This window comes from Macrotis lagotis, chromosome X, assembly GCF_037893015.1.
Source record: "Macrotis lagotis isolate mMagLag1 chromosome X, bilby.v1.9.chrom.fasta, whole genome shotgun sequence".
NCBI classification, from domain to species: domain Eukaryota; kingdom Metazoa; phylum Chordata; class Mammalia; order Peramelemorphia; family Peramelidae; genus Macrotis; species Macrotis lagotis.
The window spans coordinates 547781562-547797485 of NC_133666.1; the positions used below are offsets into that span (position 1 = coordinate 547781562).

The 15924-nt window shown below is 35.2% G+C and overlaps 1 protein-coding gene across 2 annotated transcripts in view; it reads right to left on the reverse strand.

The window, feature by feature from the left end:
- Positions 1-8638: 8638 nt before the first annotated feature.
- The window catches only part of VIRMA (vir like m6A methyltransferase associated), a 91818-nt gene continuing 84532 nt past the window's right edge, over positions 8639-15924 (reverse strand). For both annotated transcript variants that reach the window (XM_074200234.1, XM_074200235.1), the window contains exon 24: positions 8639-15811. In XM_074200234.1, the coding sequence (XP_074056335.1) occupies positions 15657-15811 (155 nt within the window). In that variant the 3' untranslated portion in view covers positions 8639-15656. The remainder of the gene's footprint in view (positions 15812-15924) is intronic.

Here is a 15924-nt window from a genome sequence, read left to right on the forward strand (position 1 = left end):
ACATAACCGTAACATCTAAGTTCCACCTAAGAAGCACCTAGGTGTCATGGTGAATAGAGTACTAAATTTGGAGGAGGACTTTTTCAAATACTGACTCAGACATTTAATAGCTGTGTGACCCGGAACAAGTCACTAAACTTCTTTGTGCCTCATTATCCTCATCTATAAAACTACAGTAATGATAACACCTACCTCCCAGGGTTGTTTTTAAGAATAATGAGCATGCCTCCCCATTCTTTCATGGATATGTATATATTTATAGTTTTTGGCAATCTTTAAAGCATTAATGTTAGTTATTAACAATTCACTGTAAGTCTAAAAGTCACCAATTTTTACCTGCATTATTGGGAGTTATCACACCACTAATTCCACATGTTGATGAAATCCCAAAATGTGACTCTTCAGTAAAGATAGGATTTAGTTTTTCTGGTATTCAAATTGTTGAAGATTCCATGTGGAATAGTAAATTAGAGAGCTAGTCTGGAATCGGGAATATCTGAATTAAAAAACTTTCATCTCCAACCGGTACTGGTTCTGTCTCTCAGAAGATCAGGCACTACAAAAGAAGGTGGCTTAGCCCTACCTGATCTAAAATTATATTATAAAGCATCAGTCATCAAAACTGTTTGGTATTGGCTAAGAAATAGAGTGGTGGATCAGTGGAATAGACTGGGTGCAATAGCAGGAAATGATTATAGTAATCTGCTGTTTGATAAACGCAAAGAGTCCAGCTATTGGGATAAAAACTCTCTTCGATAAAAACTGCGGAAAATTGGAAGTTAGTAGGGAAAAGTTTTTGCACAGACAAAACCACTGTAAACCAAGATTAAAAAAAAATGTAGTAAACTGGGAAACAATCTTTACAACTAATGATTCTGGCAAAGGATTCATTTCTAAAATATACAGAGAACTGAGTCAAATTTAAAAAGAAAAAAGCCATTCCCCAATTGAGAAACGGTCAAAGGATAGGCAAAGGCAATTTACAGACGAGATCAAAGCAATCCACAGTCATATGAAAAATTGCTCTAAATCATTACTTATTAGAGAAATGCAAATTAGAGCTTCTCTGAGGTACCACCTCACACCTCTCAGACTGGACAATATGACCAGAAAGGATAATAATTATTGTTGGAAGGGTTGTGGGAAATCTGGGGCACTAACACATTGTTGGTGGAGCTGTGAACTCATCCAACCTTTCTGGAAATTTGGAACTACGCCCAAAGGACAACAAAAATGTGCATACCCTTTGATACAAATACTGGGTCTATACCCTGAAGAGATGATGAAAAAGGACAACAAAAATATGCATGCTCTTTGACACCATACACTGTCACTTGTACAAAAATATTCATAGCAGCCCTGTTTGTGTTGGCAAAGAATTGGAAATCAAGTAAATGTCCTTCAATTGAGGAATGACTTAGCAAACTGGTATATGTATGTCATGGAACACTATTGTTCTATCAGAAACCAGGAGGGAAGGGAATTCAGGGAAGCCTGGAGGGATTTGCATGAACTGATGCTGAGTGAGATGGGCAGAACCAGAAAAACACTGTACACCCTAACAGCAACATGGGAGTGTTGTTCAACCTTGATGGACTCACTCATTCCATCAGTGTAACAATGAGGGACGATTTTGGACTATCTGCGATGGAGAATACCGTCTATATTCAGAGAAAGAACTGTGGAGTTTGAACAAAGACTATTAACTTTAATTTAGAAAAAAACTGGTATCTTATTGTCTGATCTTGCTATCTCTTATACTTCATTTTTCTTCCTCAAGGATATGATTTCTCTTTCATCACATTCAATTTGGATCAATGTATACCATGGAAACAATGTAAAGACTGACAAATTGCCTTCTGTTGGGGGTGGGGGAGAGAAGTAAGATTAGGGGAAAAAATTGTAAAACTCAAAAGAAATAAAATCTTTAAAAAAAAAAATCAGGCACTATATAACACTTTAACTTGCAGAACAATTGTTTCCTCACAAGGAATTGCCTCTATCAGTTAAATCAGATCCTTTTTTTTACATCATATTGCTGACTCATTGAGCTAGTAGATAAACTGTCTATATACATCTCCCCACTCTTAACCCCAATATATTGGTGAAATGGGGTAGACTGTACCAAGTATAAAACTTTACTTTTATCATTTTTAGAATCTATTTGTCCACATTGTTGATTAAACAATAAAACAGCAAAGGAAGGTTCTATGGGATACACTATCAAGACTATCAAGATGTCAACATCATTGAACCATTATTGGGTCCACCCATTTCACCTAAATTCACCTAACCATACTATCATCTAATCTAGAAGTATTCTGCCCACAAGAATAGCATGAAGCATTTTTGTCAGTTTACAAAGATATAGCTAAAATATAACTACAGCTTTTCCCTGATCTGGCAACTGTCAAAAATGGGAAGAATTTATCTGCCATTAAACTCTAGTTGATGAAGTAGATTCTTTGTGATCATTGTTTCCTTTTTAAATTGTCCTTAGTTAAGTATCCTTTTAATATGTTGTAGAAATAGGGCAGCTAGGTGGCATGAGTGGATAAAGCTCCAGCCCTGAAGTCATGAGGTCCTCAGTTCAAATTCAATCTCAGGGGGCGGCTAGGCGGCACAATGGATAAAGCACCAGCCCTGGAGTCAGGAGTACCTGGGTTCAAATCCGGTCTCAGACACTTAATAATTACCTAGCCGTTTGGCCTTGGGCAAGCCACTTAACCCCATTGCCTTGCAAAAACACAAACACATTCAATCTCAGACATTTGCCACGTGTCCCTGGGCAAGTCACATACTCCTGATTGGCTCACACACACAGGGTCACCTCCAATCTCCCTGATATATCTGGCCATTGGATCCAGTTGGCTCTAAAGAAGGAAGTGAAGCTGGTAACCCCCTTAACTAAAATACAATTTACTTACCTATCATGTCATCACTTCCCTGCCATCATGGTCTTCAAGAATGAAGGACAAATAACAATTTTGTAGAATATTTCCAAGAATCCAAGTCAAGCTTTCTGAACCATTTGTTCAAGTAATTTGCTCTTACCAAGGACAACTCTTTTTAGGACAAGTCCCTAATGATAGTGGGTTTCAACTATTAGCCATTTTTGTTTTCATTCTTTCAGGTCAAAGATAACCTTCTTTCTTAAAGCAAATTTAAGAAAAGCAGATCTCTCAATTTTTCTGATTATTCCTGTGTGATTCTGTGCATATGTTCATTTGGTCTGTAGAATACTCTAGTAAAAATACTGTCTTTTTTGGATCTCATTCATCCTTCCTTCTCTGATTCCTGGATTTATGCAGAAGAGCTTATCTTTGCTCTCTCCCTTTCACTCCTTCTCTCCCTGCCCCCCCAAAACCCAAACATTTTACCTATAATGGTTCAAGTACCCTTCCAGAATCATATTACAATTATGGGTCCCATCCCACCAAGTCTCAATGGTTGATATTTATGATATGAAATTTGGTAATACATATTTCTCATAAGTTTATAACTTTCTATACAGACATCCAAAATTAGATTTTTTTTCCCTTGATTTTATCTCCTACAAATTTCTGAATAGCTCTACTGATATTTTTCTTCCTAATTATATTTCTTAAACTTTTTGATCTCAGGACCTCTTTCCACTCTTAAAAAATTGTTTAGGATTGTTTAGGATCCCTCAAGTTTTTTTCCATATGAGTTTTATTTTGATAATTACCCTATTAGTTATTAAGATGAACATCATTACAAAAGAAATCAGTTCTTATTTCAAGTAGCTATTGAAAAGGTCTCAGGGGTGGCTAGACGCAGTGGATAGAGCACGGGCCCTGGAGTCAGGAGTACCTGGGTTCAAATCTGGTCTCAGACACTTAATTACCTAGCTGTGTGGCCTTGGGCAAGCTACTTAACCCCATTTGCCTTGCAAAAAATCCTTAAAAAAAAAAGTCTCAGAATCCTGGTGGGGTGGTAGTGGGATACATTGTTTTTAAGTTGGTGGTTATATTTAGGCATATTTTCCCTAAAACTCTTTTTCAGTTTATAAAATTCTCTTAAGGAAGCTTTGTAAGACTGCAAGTAAATATATTTTTGCCTTTATCCAAGTTATTAATAAAGAGTTAAATATGGGGCGGCTAGGTGGCACAGTGGATAGAGCGCCGACCCTGGAGTCAGGAGGACCTGAGTTCAAATCTGGACTCAGACACTTAATAATTACCTACTTGTGTGGCCTTGGGCAAGCCACTTAACCCCATTTGCCTTACAAAATCCTAAAAAAAGAAAATTTAAATAGTTAAAGGCTATTTAGAGAGATTGCAGTGGCAACTTCCCGGAGTGGACATTGAACCATTAACAACTACTCTTATGAATTTGGCTATCCAACCTGTTCTGAATCCACTAATCATTGTTATTGCTTAGCCTACATTTATTTCTCTGACTTCTCCACAAGAATGTTAGATGTTTATATCTATAGACATGATCTTCTCTTTTGGTAATTTTGTCAAAAAGCAAATGAAGCTCACCTGTTATCACCCCCCACCCACCCAAACTATCTCTTTGGTCTTTCTTTTCTCCCACTAACACTAAACATATCCTTTGCATTGCCCTCTGTTTCTCTTGCTAGCACCAGTTCATTCTGAGCTTTTGGACTCCTAAAAAGATTTTTTACAAGACCGTATCTTTCTTTCATATTGACCTGCTTATTACCTGACCTTGTTTGCATCTTCTGCATAATTATTTTTAATGTGAATTTGTAAATAGGAGCCCTTGAGACTTTACTATTCCTATTAATTTCTTAACTTTTTTTCTTTTTTTGCAAGGCAATGGGGTTAAGTGGCTTGCCCAAGGCCACACAGCTAGCTAAGTATTATGTGTTTGAGCCCAGATTTGAACCCAGGTACTCCTGACTCCAGGGCCGGTGCTTTAGCCACTGTGCCACCTAGCCGCCCCCATTGAGATAATTGATACTAATTTTAATCAAGCAAATTTCTGGATAATTGGATATCTCTCATTACTGAACTGTGGCTTGTAATGTTTCCCATACTCATCTTTCTCCTCTCTGGCATTCTACATTCCACTGGAAAAAATCTCGTTTATTCTTCCACTGACATTTACTCAGATGGTTCCATTCTTCTAATTCCTAGATTTCCTCATTAATTTGCCCCATTTTAATGTTCAATACTCTTGTCACCCCACTCTCTTTTCTATTTCTTTTGAAATAGGTCCCATTTAAAGATATTCAAGTCATTAGTTTTCATTGCAAGAAATGTCAATAATTTCTGAGGTTGAATTTGCCTTCTTGAATGAGTACCTCTAGTAGTAAACTTAGGGCATATATATATATGGAGATACATGGAGCATTTATTTTCACTATTGGCTCTTTTAAGAGTCCGTTATATGACAGGCACTCCACTGGGCTTTGGGTTTACAAAAAAATGCAAAAGAGGATTCCTACTGTCATGGACCTCACCATCTAATGGAAGAGATGATATCAACATATTAAATAAGCTATATAACAGGATAAAGTGAGTTATTGAGAGGGATCATGAAAGATTTCTAGGAGGAACTTTTTTAACAGGAAAGAGGAAACAGCATAACATGCTATTTTGAAGGTAAAATGGAAGAAGGGTGATAAAGTAAATGGCCCAAGATTATCCACTTAAATTGCAAGACTGGGAGGATAATGGTTTCCTTGAATATAATAGAAAGTTTGGATATGTTGAGTCCAAGATGCCTATAAGACTTTCAGTAGAACTATCCAATAGACAACTGTTAAGCTAGAACTAAAGATGAGAGTAAGTTTAAGACAAATAAATTTGAGCATCGCCAGCATGGAAATGATGACCTGATAAAATTTCCAAATAAAATACTAGATAAGACAAAAAAGGATAGAGCTTTGGAGGATATCCATTTAGCAGCTAAAACTTTAATATAGCAAATATTAAGTAGTCAAATAAAGGTGGCTAGGTGGCACAGTGGATAAAGCACCGGCCTTGGAGGCAGGAGTACCTGGGTTCAAATCCGGTCTCAGAAACTTAATAACTACCTGGTTGTGTGGCCTTGTGCAAGCCACTTAACCCCATTTACCTTGCAAAAAAAAAAAAAAGTAGTCAAATAGGTAGGAAGAAAGCTTGGACAAAAAATCACTAAATCCTAGAGAGAGTATCAAGGAAAAGATTGACAGAGTCAAAAACTGCAGAGAATGCAAAAAGAATAAGGATTTTGAAAAAGCAGTTGAATGATAAGAGTTAGGATAAAGGAAAGGAAGTAGAAGCATCAATTATGAATGGCCTTCTCCAAGTGATCTTCAAAGGGGAAAAAATGGAACAATAGATATCGGAGATGGATGAACTGATGGTTTTTGTTGTTTTGGGTTTTTTTGCAAGGCAATAGGCTTAAAGTGACTTGCTCAAGGTCACACAGCCAGGTAATTATTAAGTGTCTGAGGTCACATGTGAACTCAGGTCCTCCTGGCTTCAGGGCCAGTGCTCCATCTTCTATGCCATGTAGCTGCCCTGGGACTGATATTTTTTGATAATGGAGACATGATGGACATGTTTGCAAGACAGTAGGCAGAGAGAGATTGAAGTAAGAAATAGAAATGGTAAATGGAGTAAATCTGCAAGAGAAAATGGGATGGAATGGAACTTGTCCACATAGAGGTTTGCTTTGACAAGGAAAACAGCCATCTTTTTATGTGAAAGATGGAAAGAGATACTGGTAGAAGGTATCTGTGTGATGTGAGATGGAGTGGTGTTCAGAAAAAGCAATTCTGTGAGAGCAAATATGAGCTAAGGTCTTCAGCTCAGAGAGTAGGGGAATTCTATGGGAGGTTTGAGGGGAAATGAATCCTTGGATTTTGTCTCCTGTTCAAGTCTAGATGCCACAAACGCTATCCTTTCTTCATTGTAGCTATACTTTATGATATCCGTCTCAGGGTTGGGAGGGTGGGAGAAAAAGAATCTTCTTCTTCCCTAATCTTTCTTAGTTTTACATTCCTTGATTAAATTTGCAAGACACCCAGTTTACTAATTAGCAGATACAGTCCCTACTGGGATAAGAAATGTGTCATCCCTATCCTTTAAGCCAAGATGTGGGAATCCAAGTCTCTATCAAGGAGTTGTTCACTTGTCTTCTGAATTACCTGTGTGTCCCAGTGGAGTAAAGCGACCTACCTAAGACTTCATAATCATCAGCAATACTTTTTAAGTTCCTTTTCACAGTGTCATTTGTATCCAGTTGAAAACATCACAAAGTCATCTCTTTTTATATGCCTTAGAAAGTTTTCTCTTATTCCTTGGACACAAGACTAGGGAAGACATAACTATGCAAGATACTTGTGACCCTTCTATTGTAGTTTTCAAATTGACAAAGCTGTTTCAATACCCTGTGCTAGGAGTCCACTAATACTCTGATTCTTATTACCTTTAATGGATGAGCTTACCTGATAGCTTCAATGACTGCTACATCATATTTTGAGCAAATCAGTAGCTCTGTTCTTTTCAGAAACAACCTCAGAAGTGTACATCTCTAATACTACATCTTTCCTTTTCATTCCTTCCTTTCCTCTTTCTTTTCCATGATCCTGATAAGGGTCAAATTTCCCCTTTTCCACCTTAGACCTCTTTTTCCTTCACTGAAAAGAAATATTTTATTTTATAATATTTGATTACCCTTTTGACTACCTAGAGCATGGAGAATCAATCTTTAAGACCTTTTTTTTTTCCAGGAGATTGTTCTACATATATACATTCTGGCTATTGCAGAAATAGAGATATCTACATTCACTGTACAGTTTCCCCTACTCTCTTCATAGAGGTGGATATTTTCAGCATTATCTTTCTTTAACTATTTGTGGGTGCTTAGACCTCCATCTTAAATGCCTGGTTAAAACTTTTACAGCTTGTTATCACCTTCTGATAACTTGAGAACCCCACTAAATGTTTCTCATGAAGGATTATACAAGACAGCTATGAACTTGGCTATTGTTAAATTGGAATAGACCTGATCTAAACTTAAGTCTTAGTATGAAGCTTTTAAAACTGCTTTGAATCTTTTGGGCAAAAATAAAATCTGTATCTATACAATTACTCCATACTGTTATATTTTTTTCTGGACAGGTGCTGCACAATTCTTCAACCTAGGAAGATCCATAATGGATCTGTCACCTTATTGCAGTCATATGGACTTTGTAACCATTTGCTTCTAAAAGTAGCAATTGATTACAATTGTTATATTATAGAATTATTAACTAAAATTTTTAAACAGTGCTGCTACTTAAGAATATTAATTTAATGCAGTAAAGAGTATCTGAAGTTATTTTATTTTCAAATTAAAATACTTTTTATCCCAAATGGAAATTATGTCATTAAGAAAGCTGTCAGCATCAGTGTTTTAAAAACGTATGACTGTGCCATAGAATATGTGCTTTTTAACATAAACACTTGTTAGGCAACTTTCCATATCACTTAGATAATTAGTAACAATTAACTAGGTAAACTTAATAGGAAACTATTCACCATTTCCTAACAATGAAAAAGGATTTATGATACTGATGATAGTTATGTTTGGATATGCTACCATGCTATAATTAATTTGGCTTTATAAAAGTGTTTCAAATAAACCGTGATTTATAAATAATTGTCTTAAATCATTTTTTCCTTTTTTTCAAATCTTTATTCTAAAAGGTATAAAAATTTATGATGACATAATGGATGAAATAGGTAACGCTTGGTAAAAGTGAATTCTTTTTTTTTTAAGGTTTTTGCAAGGCAATGGGGTTAAATGGCTTGCCCAAGGCCAGCTAGGTAATTATTAAATGTCTGAGGCCAGATTTGAACTCAGGTACTCCTGACTCCAGGGCCGGTGCTCTATCCACTATGCCATCTAGCCACCCCAAAAGTGAATTTTCAAAGACAAAAAAAAAAAAGACTACTGGTTATCAGTTAAATTTTAGTGGCTGAAAGCTAGGGAAAGACTAAATTTTTTTTGGGGGGGAGCATATCCAATAATTTTTTCATATAAACACAATATCTACCTCATAATTGTTTCTTAATATTAAAGAAATCAAAATGTGCACACTTACCTGTTATTTTTTACGTCAAACTTAACTTAGTATAGTGCCTCTTTCTTGCCCGTGCCATAAGTTCAAGGGCTGGCCTTATTCAACAGCACAAGAGCTTTCACCTACTCCATTTCTATCCTGAACTGGTTGGTCCTCCCTCCTTAGATCCCACAGGCTTACCACCATGATGCTGGGCTTAATGCAAGCATCTGACTGCCTTAATTCAGTACAGCTCAGAATTCCTGAGAGATCCATCAGCCTCTGCCTACCTCCTCAGAGGCAGGCATGTGTCACCAAAGACAGATGACTTGTCCTTTCATACAGTAACTAGAGTCATAGAATTAACATTTGATATCTTTAATATCATCAGTAACTAATTACAAAAGATCATATGAAATTATTTGAAATTGTTTACACTGAAGTCACATTACTTATTTCAAATACATTAACAAATCAGTCAGGAGGCAGCATGGTACAGTGAAAAAAAAAGAACAGATTTGGAGTCAAAGGATCTGGGTTCAAATCCCAGCATGGCTACTTACTACCTGCATAACCTTGAATAGGTCAAGTCATTTGGACTAGATAGCCTCTAAGAGGTCTCTTCCAGCTCTAAATCTATCATCCCAAACTTCCATATTCTGAGAAAAACAGAACGGAAGTAATACATCTGTTGGCAAAAGGTTATTGCCTTGTTAACAGCAATACAACCTGATTGTAGTTATCACATGGAAAAGTGCTCTAAGGGAGGGCCACTCTAGACTTCACCTAAAATAAATCATTTCTGAAAATACCAAAAAGATGTCTTTGATTTTATCTATGATGGAAACCTCTTGGGTTACAGTGTACAGAGAACAGGTATATAATCTAAATGGATCATTTCTATGCTCTGTGTCTATAACTTAAATACAGGTATAAAATCACAATTTTTCTACTTTCATGTAATCAGTTTGTTTTATGAATGCTAAATTCTGAATTTTAGTAAGCATGTGAACAAGTTTCATTACTGTCTTGTTTTTTTCTGCAAGCTTAGTTAATTCATAAATGATTCTTTATCCAATTGCATTTTTAAATAAAATCATTAACTCAAATGCATTAAAACTCTCAGAAGTTATGAAGTATATTATTTATAAAAGATTATGGCTTACAGTTGTTTCATGTTAGTGGGTCTTTGCTTATGCATGGAGGTGGAGGGGAGAGAAGAAATCATGGTTCTAAAAAAGGAATTCTAACCTTTTGTGTCATGAATCATTTTCTCAAAATATTTTCAAGTGCATAAAATAAAATACATAGAATTACAAAAAAAAATTATACCAATGTATGTTTCCCATCCAAGTTCACCCTTCACTACAAAGGACCCAATAATGTTATAATTTTGTCAGAAATTCTCCCACAGATTATTTTTTTAATTATTGGAATAGATCCTAAAACTGAAACCTAGGGTAATTAGGATTCCTAGAGTCTTGCCAAGCCCTAGAATGAAATGAGTGCCCTATACCTATCTTAATAAAAAGCTATATCCCCTGACAACTTCCATAGCATCTTTTCAAAATAAAAGGAAAAGCAAGAAAGCAGCTTAATACTTGGCAACTACTTATAAACATTAAAAGGTCTAGAAAAAAGAAACTGCCTTTACCATCAGCTTTACCATCCTTAGTCTTTTTATCTTAAAATGAAAATACTTTATTTAGTTCAATACCTAAAAGTTTATCCTATTTTGTACATATATGAAGATATAATACTTAAAGTTTTTGTATAATGAACTATAGTAACCACAAGCAAAATGAACAGAAATAGTACTTCCAAAACAGCATGTTAACATGAAAACAAAAGAACTCCTACAAAATATGAAATACCAATCCTACCCTGAATATAGCAATCAAAAGTAGAATCAAAGTCTATTTATTTCTCAAAACTGTACCTGTCACATAATAAATGCTTGACTGATTCAAAGTTCACTTCAGAAACATTAAGACACAGAAGTCTCCCCCCTTACCCAATCCACCCCCCTCCACTCACTGCAAAACAAAAACATTGCTACAAATGGAATAAAAACACAAATCAAATATTTTATATACAGTCTGAAGAAACCTATCATACAGCTTCATATCAAAAATTGGTCTCCTAAATGGTCTTCTGCCAAGGCTTTTTCATCCTATAAAGCAGTAATCCATATTCCCTATGGAGCAGAAATTTGAAATTACAATACATAGATGAAAATTCTACAAAAAATTCTAACATTTGACCCGATCTGGGCAGAAATGGGACTGTATTCATTTACAGTCCATATGTATATAGTCATAATCAAATGATATTTTTTTAAAAATTAAAAGATTGACCTGAAGATCACTTGTCAAAATGTTACAGAATTGTTAAGACTCATTTCATATCTAATTAATTGTTTTATAGAATCTCAGTACTGGAAGGCACCTCAGAGACTTGTCCAACCATTATCTGAAAGAAATACTTTTCAATATACCCAAGGACCCATTGCTCATAGAATTCCAGAATCCATTACCAATAGCAAGTTCTTCCCTATATATTTATACTACTTCTACTACTCATTCTCTATCCTGCCCTTTGGTGTCAAGCAAGTCAAATCTAACACCTCCCTTCTAAGGTTAACTAAGCTTAACATCCTCAGCCTCTTCATGTCATTTGACTCAAATTTGACTCTTCAGTCTTCATGGCATTTGAGTCAATTTCAGCAGTTTATTTTGCAGATAGGTTCTAATCTATCTAAATTTTTAAAAATAAAATATTTTGTCTGAAAACTTTACTATATTGCTATAACTTCTACTCTGATGCTTCATCATGGTGTCAAAGGTAACTCAGGATTTTGCAAGCTAGCAGAGTCCTATCAAGCTGAAAAAAAGTCTTTAAGTAGAGCCAACAATTTAACTGCCTACCTGCTTTCTATGGACCAGTTTAGCTTAGGTACATCTGAAGAAGGTCAGCATGAAAAGGGCAGTTTTTTAACTTTGCATCCATTAACTTTTTTGGTATATATACTGATAACTTTCTAGATAATTGCTTCTTTTATAATGCTACATATCTTAGTTTATGCATTTAAAAAAATTATTTGGAGGATTCTATGGGCTTCACCAGACTGTCCAAGGAAGCCAGGTCACCATAAAAGTTAAGAATCCCCAACTTTGTAGAAGCTTTTTTGAAAACAGTAGTTTATTAAAGAGTGGGATATGATCTAAATTGAAGGGAATACCCACGAAAATGAAATTCTGAAATTTTAAATGCAAGCTGGAATCTTCACATTCCTTAAATAATGATCTTTATAAAGAGAATATAGTTGACAAAATACGCTCACAGAGCATAGCCACAAGAAAAGTTGTATTTGCCTAACTTATTCAAAGGAGGGCTTTCTACATCACCTCCTGTTCTGCCATACACTCTATGACCCATGTTAGGCTAATCTGGAAGGATAATTGTTAAATATTTTTTTATCAAGTAATTCTAAAAAAAAATAAACTAGTGCTGGCATTGATCATAATTTCTCATCCATTTTGAATTAACTTCCTCAAAAACTAAAGCTAAACTTGAAGTGATTCCCTCATGAATTTCATAATGCTTTTTGCATGCTTAAGAACTCTGAAATTTAAAACTTTATCATATTTCCCTCAAGAACACATTTTGTTCTTTTTTTTTTATTCTGTATGTTTGTCAATGGCTACTGAGCAAAAACAATAAAATATCTTATGACATAGGACTTAAATATAGTGATTAGTTAATAGTACTTTCTGGCATGATAGGTAACATTTCTTAGCTATATGATTCTTAATTTTGGCTAGGAGTCTAACAAAAAACACAAGTGTTCCCAGAAAGTATTTGATGCATTTTTTTTACTTACTTTGATGATCTGTGATCTCATTAAAGTGGATACTTCTTCCAATGGGGTAGATTTCAGCCCATTCACAATTAGTTCATCCTGTGAAATTCTTGTCCTTTCTGAGGGCCTTCCTCTAGAGCTCAGTGTTCCACCAACAGAATTGGAGAACAACCCCTCCCTCTACACAAATTAATCCCTCACTCTTGTACAATCCTGACTTATGGCTTCTTTTCTTAGTTATACAAAGTCACCATATGTCTTTCCATTGAGCTTTGAGTACCTGAAACTTTAATTTCTCAGTATGTGGTATTTTCATGTTTAAAAAAAAAAAAGACAGTAGCAACAGAACAATATGGGAGTTTAAAAGACAAGTCTTTGTTTCAGGGAAATCATTCAAAGAACAGCCCAATTTTCTAAGAGCAACCTAACCACTTGCTTCCCTCCTTTTCAGTTCTAGGCACAATTCATTGTTGGTCTGCAGTATCTGTCGAAGATGTCTGTTAAAGGTACATCTTTTCTGTAGGCCTTTCCTCCAGTTGACTATAATAGTCTAGACCACACACATTAGTTATCCCCTTGATTTCTTCCAGTATAGTTAAGTCAAATTTTCTTCAGTGATTTTGGATCTCATTTATGAGGCTCTAAAATTTTATAAATCTGGATATAATCAGAATACTATTATCTCCAAGTAAGCACATCTTGAGTGCCTCATCAACTATAACAAGCCCCCTTCCACTTGGACATCCTTCTTGATGATGGAATGGCAATCATCTTTGATGAGCTTAGATCTCTGTTTATACCTTACTTTGTATTTATAACCAACCAGAGGAAAGAATGATGTTATCCCTATTCCAATTTTCAAGTCTCTGACAATTTTTAATGTACTCTCAAGATACAATTGTTAGTGCAAGTCTTTTAAGACCACCAACAAGCAAAATTTTCAAATTCTACCTATTACCCTTTCATATTATCCCCAATTTCTTTCTTCCCAGGGAGGGGGGGTGATTTTTTTGGCAAGGCTATGGGTTAAGTGATTTGCCCAAGGTCACATAACTAGGTAAAGTGTGTGAGGCCGGATTTGAATTCAGGTCCTCCTAACTCCAGAACCAGTGCTCTATTCACTGTGCCACCTAACTGCCCCATGCACTAATTTCTAAAAAGTAACCTCATTTTTTTCCAGAAATATTACTTTAAAAACATAAAAGCATACTCATAAATAGCTACTATCCTATTAAGAGTACATTTACCAGGGTGGCTAGGGGGCACAGTGGATAAAGCACCGGCCCTGGAGTCAGGAATACCTGGTTTCAAATCTGGTCTCAGACACTTAATAATTACCTAGCTGTGTGGCCTTGGGCAAGTCACTTAACTCCATTTGCCTTGCCAAAAAAAAAAAAAGAGTACATTTGCCAATGACAAAATCTACCTTCAGAATAGAGTAACATGAACTTGGGAGGACCTCCTCCAGATTGACAATTTAAAATAACCTTAGAGGTTCTTTCTGCAGACCTTTATTTACTCCTATAATCATATCCAAAAGTACCATGTTACTCTTCAATTTCCCTGAGCAACTTGTCCCAATTTAAGAGCAATTTCTACACTGACAATTTATTATCTGTGATGTTTTCATAATAGCTGAAAGCATTTAATTAACTGAAATTAATAAGCTGAAATAGCTACACAGTAACAGCATAGGGTGGTAACTTTACAAAAGAACTCAAGACAAAAGTGATTTTGTATCTCATTCCACTGAAGCATCTCAAATTTCTTTGTCTCACCTGATAATCTAAGAAAATCAATTACTTAAGAGACCTTCATTTTGCTATAAAGAACTTTAAACTACAAAATCCACACTTTAAAAAAAATACACACTTTAGCACTACATGATATTGCAACTTATACAAACAAGGTGAATTATGTTAAGCATTATGTATAAGAGTTTGGATTCTAGTGATTAACATTTTTCAACCCACCTTTTTTAAACACAAAAGACAACATGTTAACTCAGTAACAGCTAAGAGAAAAGATGTAATATAGTTTCCTTCAGCCATTTTTTTAATAAACAGAATTTTTCCTTCCCTCCATCAACACACAAATACACAACTATAAAAAAATAAAAGTATTAAGCTGACAAAGATATATATATATACTGGATAAGTGATAACAAAACTCCACACTATAATGGAAAGACTCAGGGTGACAAAACTCTGGGAAAATGTAGTTACTGTATTTAAATTTATGTACTTTCTTTTTAAGTCTTACTAAATGCTTCCAATTTCTCCCCAAATAGCATTAAGATATATCTTATTCTGAAGTATTAATCATAACACCATTGAAACAAGGTTAGTAGTTCCAACCTGAGAACACAAAACAAATTGATACAGTTTTCCTACGACAATTAGAAAAAATTATTTTTTAATATTTTTAATCAGGAAAAAAGGCTACTTTTTACATAGGCGTGGGATATTTTATAACAAAAATGCTAAAATTTCAAATGCCCCGACTGAGATATACATCTTGCATTTTCTATGAAATCCCTCAAAAGTGCTTTAGAATATAAAGAGAAAATATGCAAACATACATAAAAATGTTTGGATTTTTATTGAAATTTCATGTTTCGTATCAAACAAAATCTTTCTTCAGATAAAAATATTCTCTCAGATGTGTCCCGATATCTGTTAAGTCTAAATTGGTCCTTCAGTGCCTTAATTTTTAAAAATTGTCTTGATGAAATGTCTGTGCTCTCAATGTTCCCAAGAATAATTTTTATCGTGTGAAGGACCGTACGTGACGACCTCTCCCGCTGCCTCCACTAACAAACTTGCCTCTTGAGCCTCCACTGCCACTATTTGCACTTGCCCAAGAAGGCCCGAGTCCACCTCGACCTCTGGAAGCACGGTCACGTGGACTTGGACGATACCCTACAATAGAAAAAAAATAGTTATTTTAATCTATGCTTGGTTTCTTGCTCCTGTGAGTAAACACTAATTTATTATAAATTAATAAAACTCTGATTTCATATAATAGACTCTTG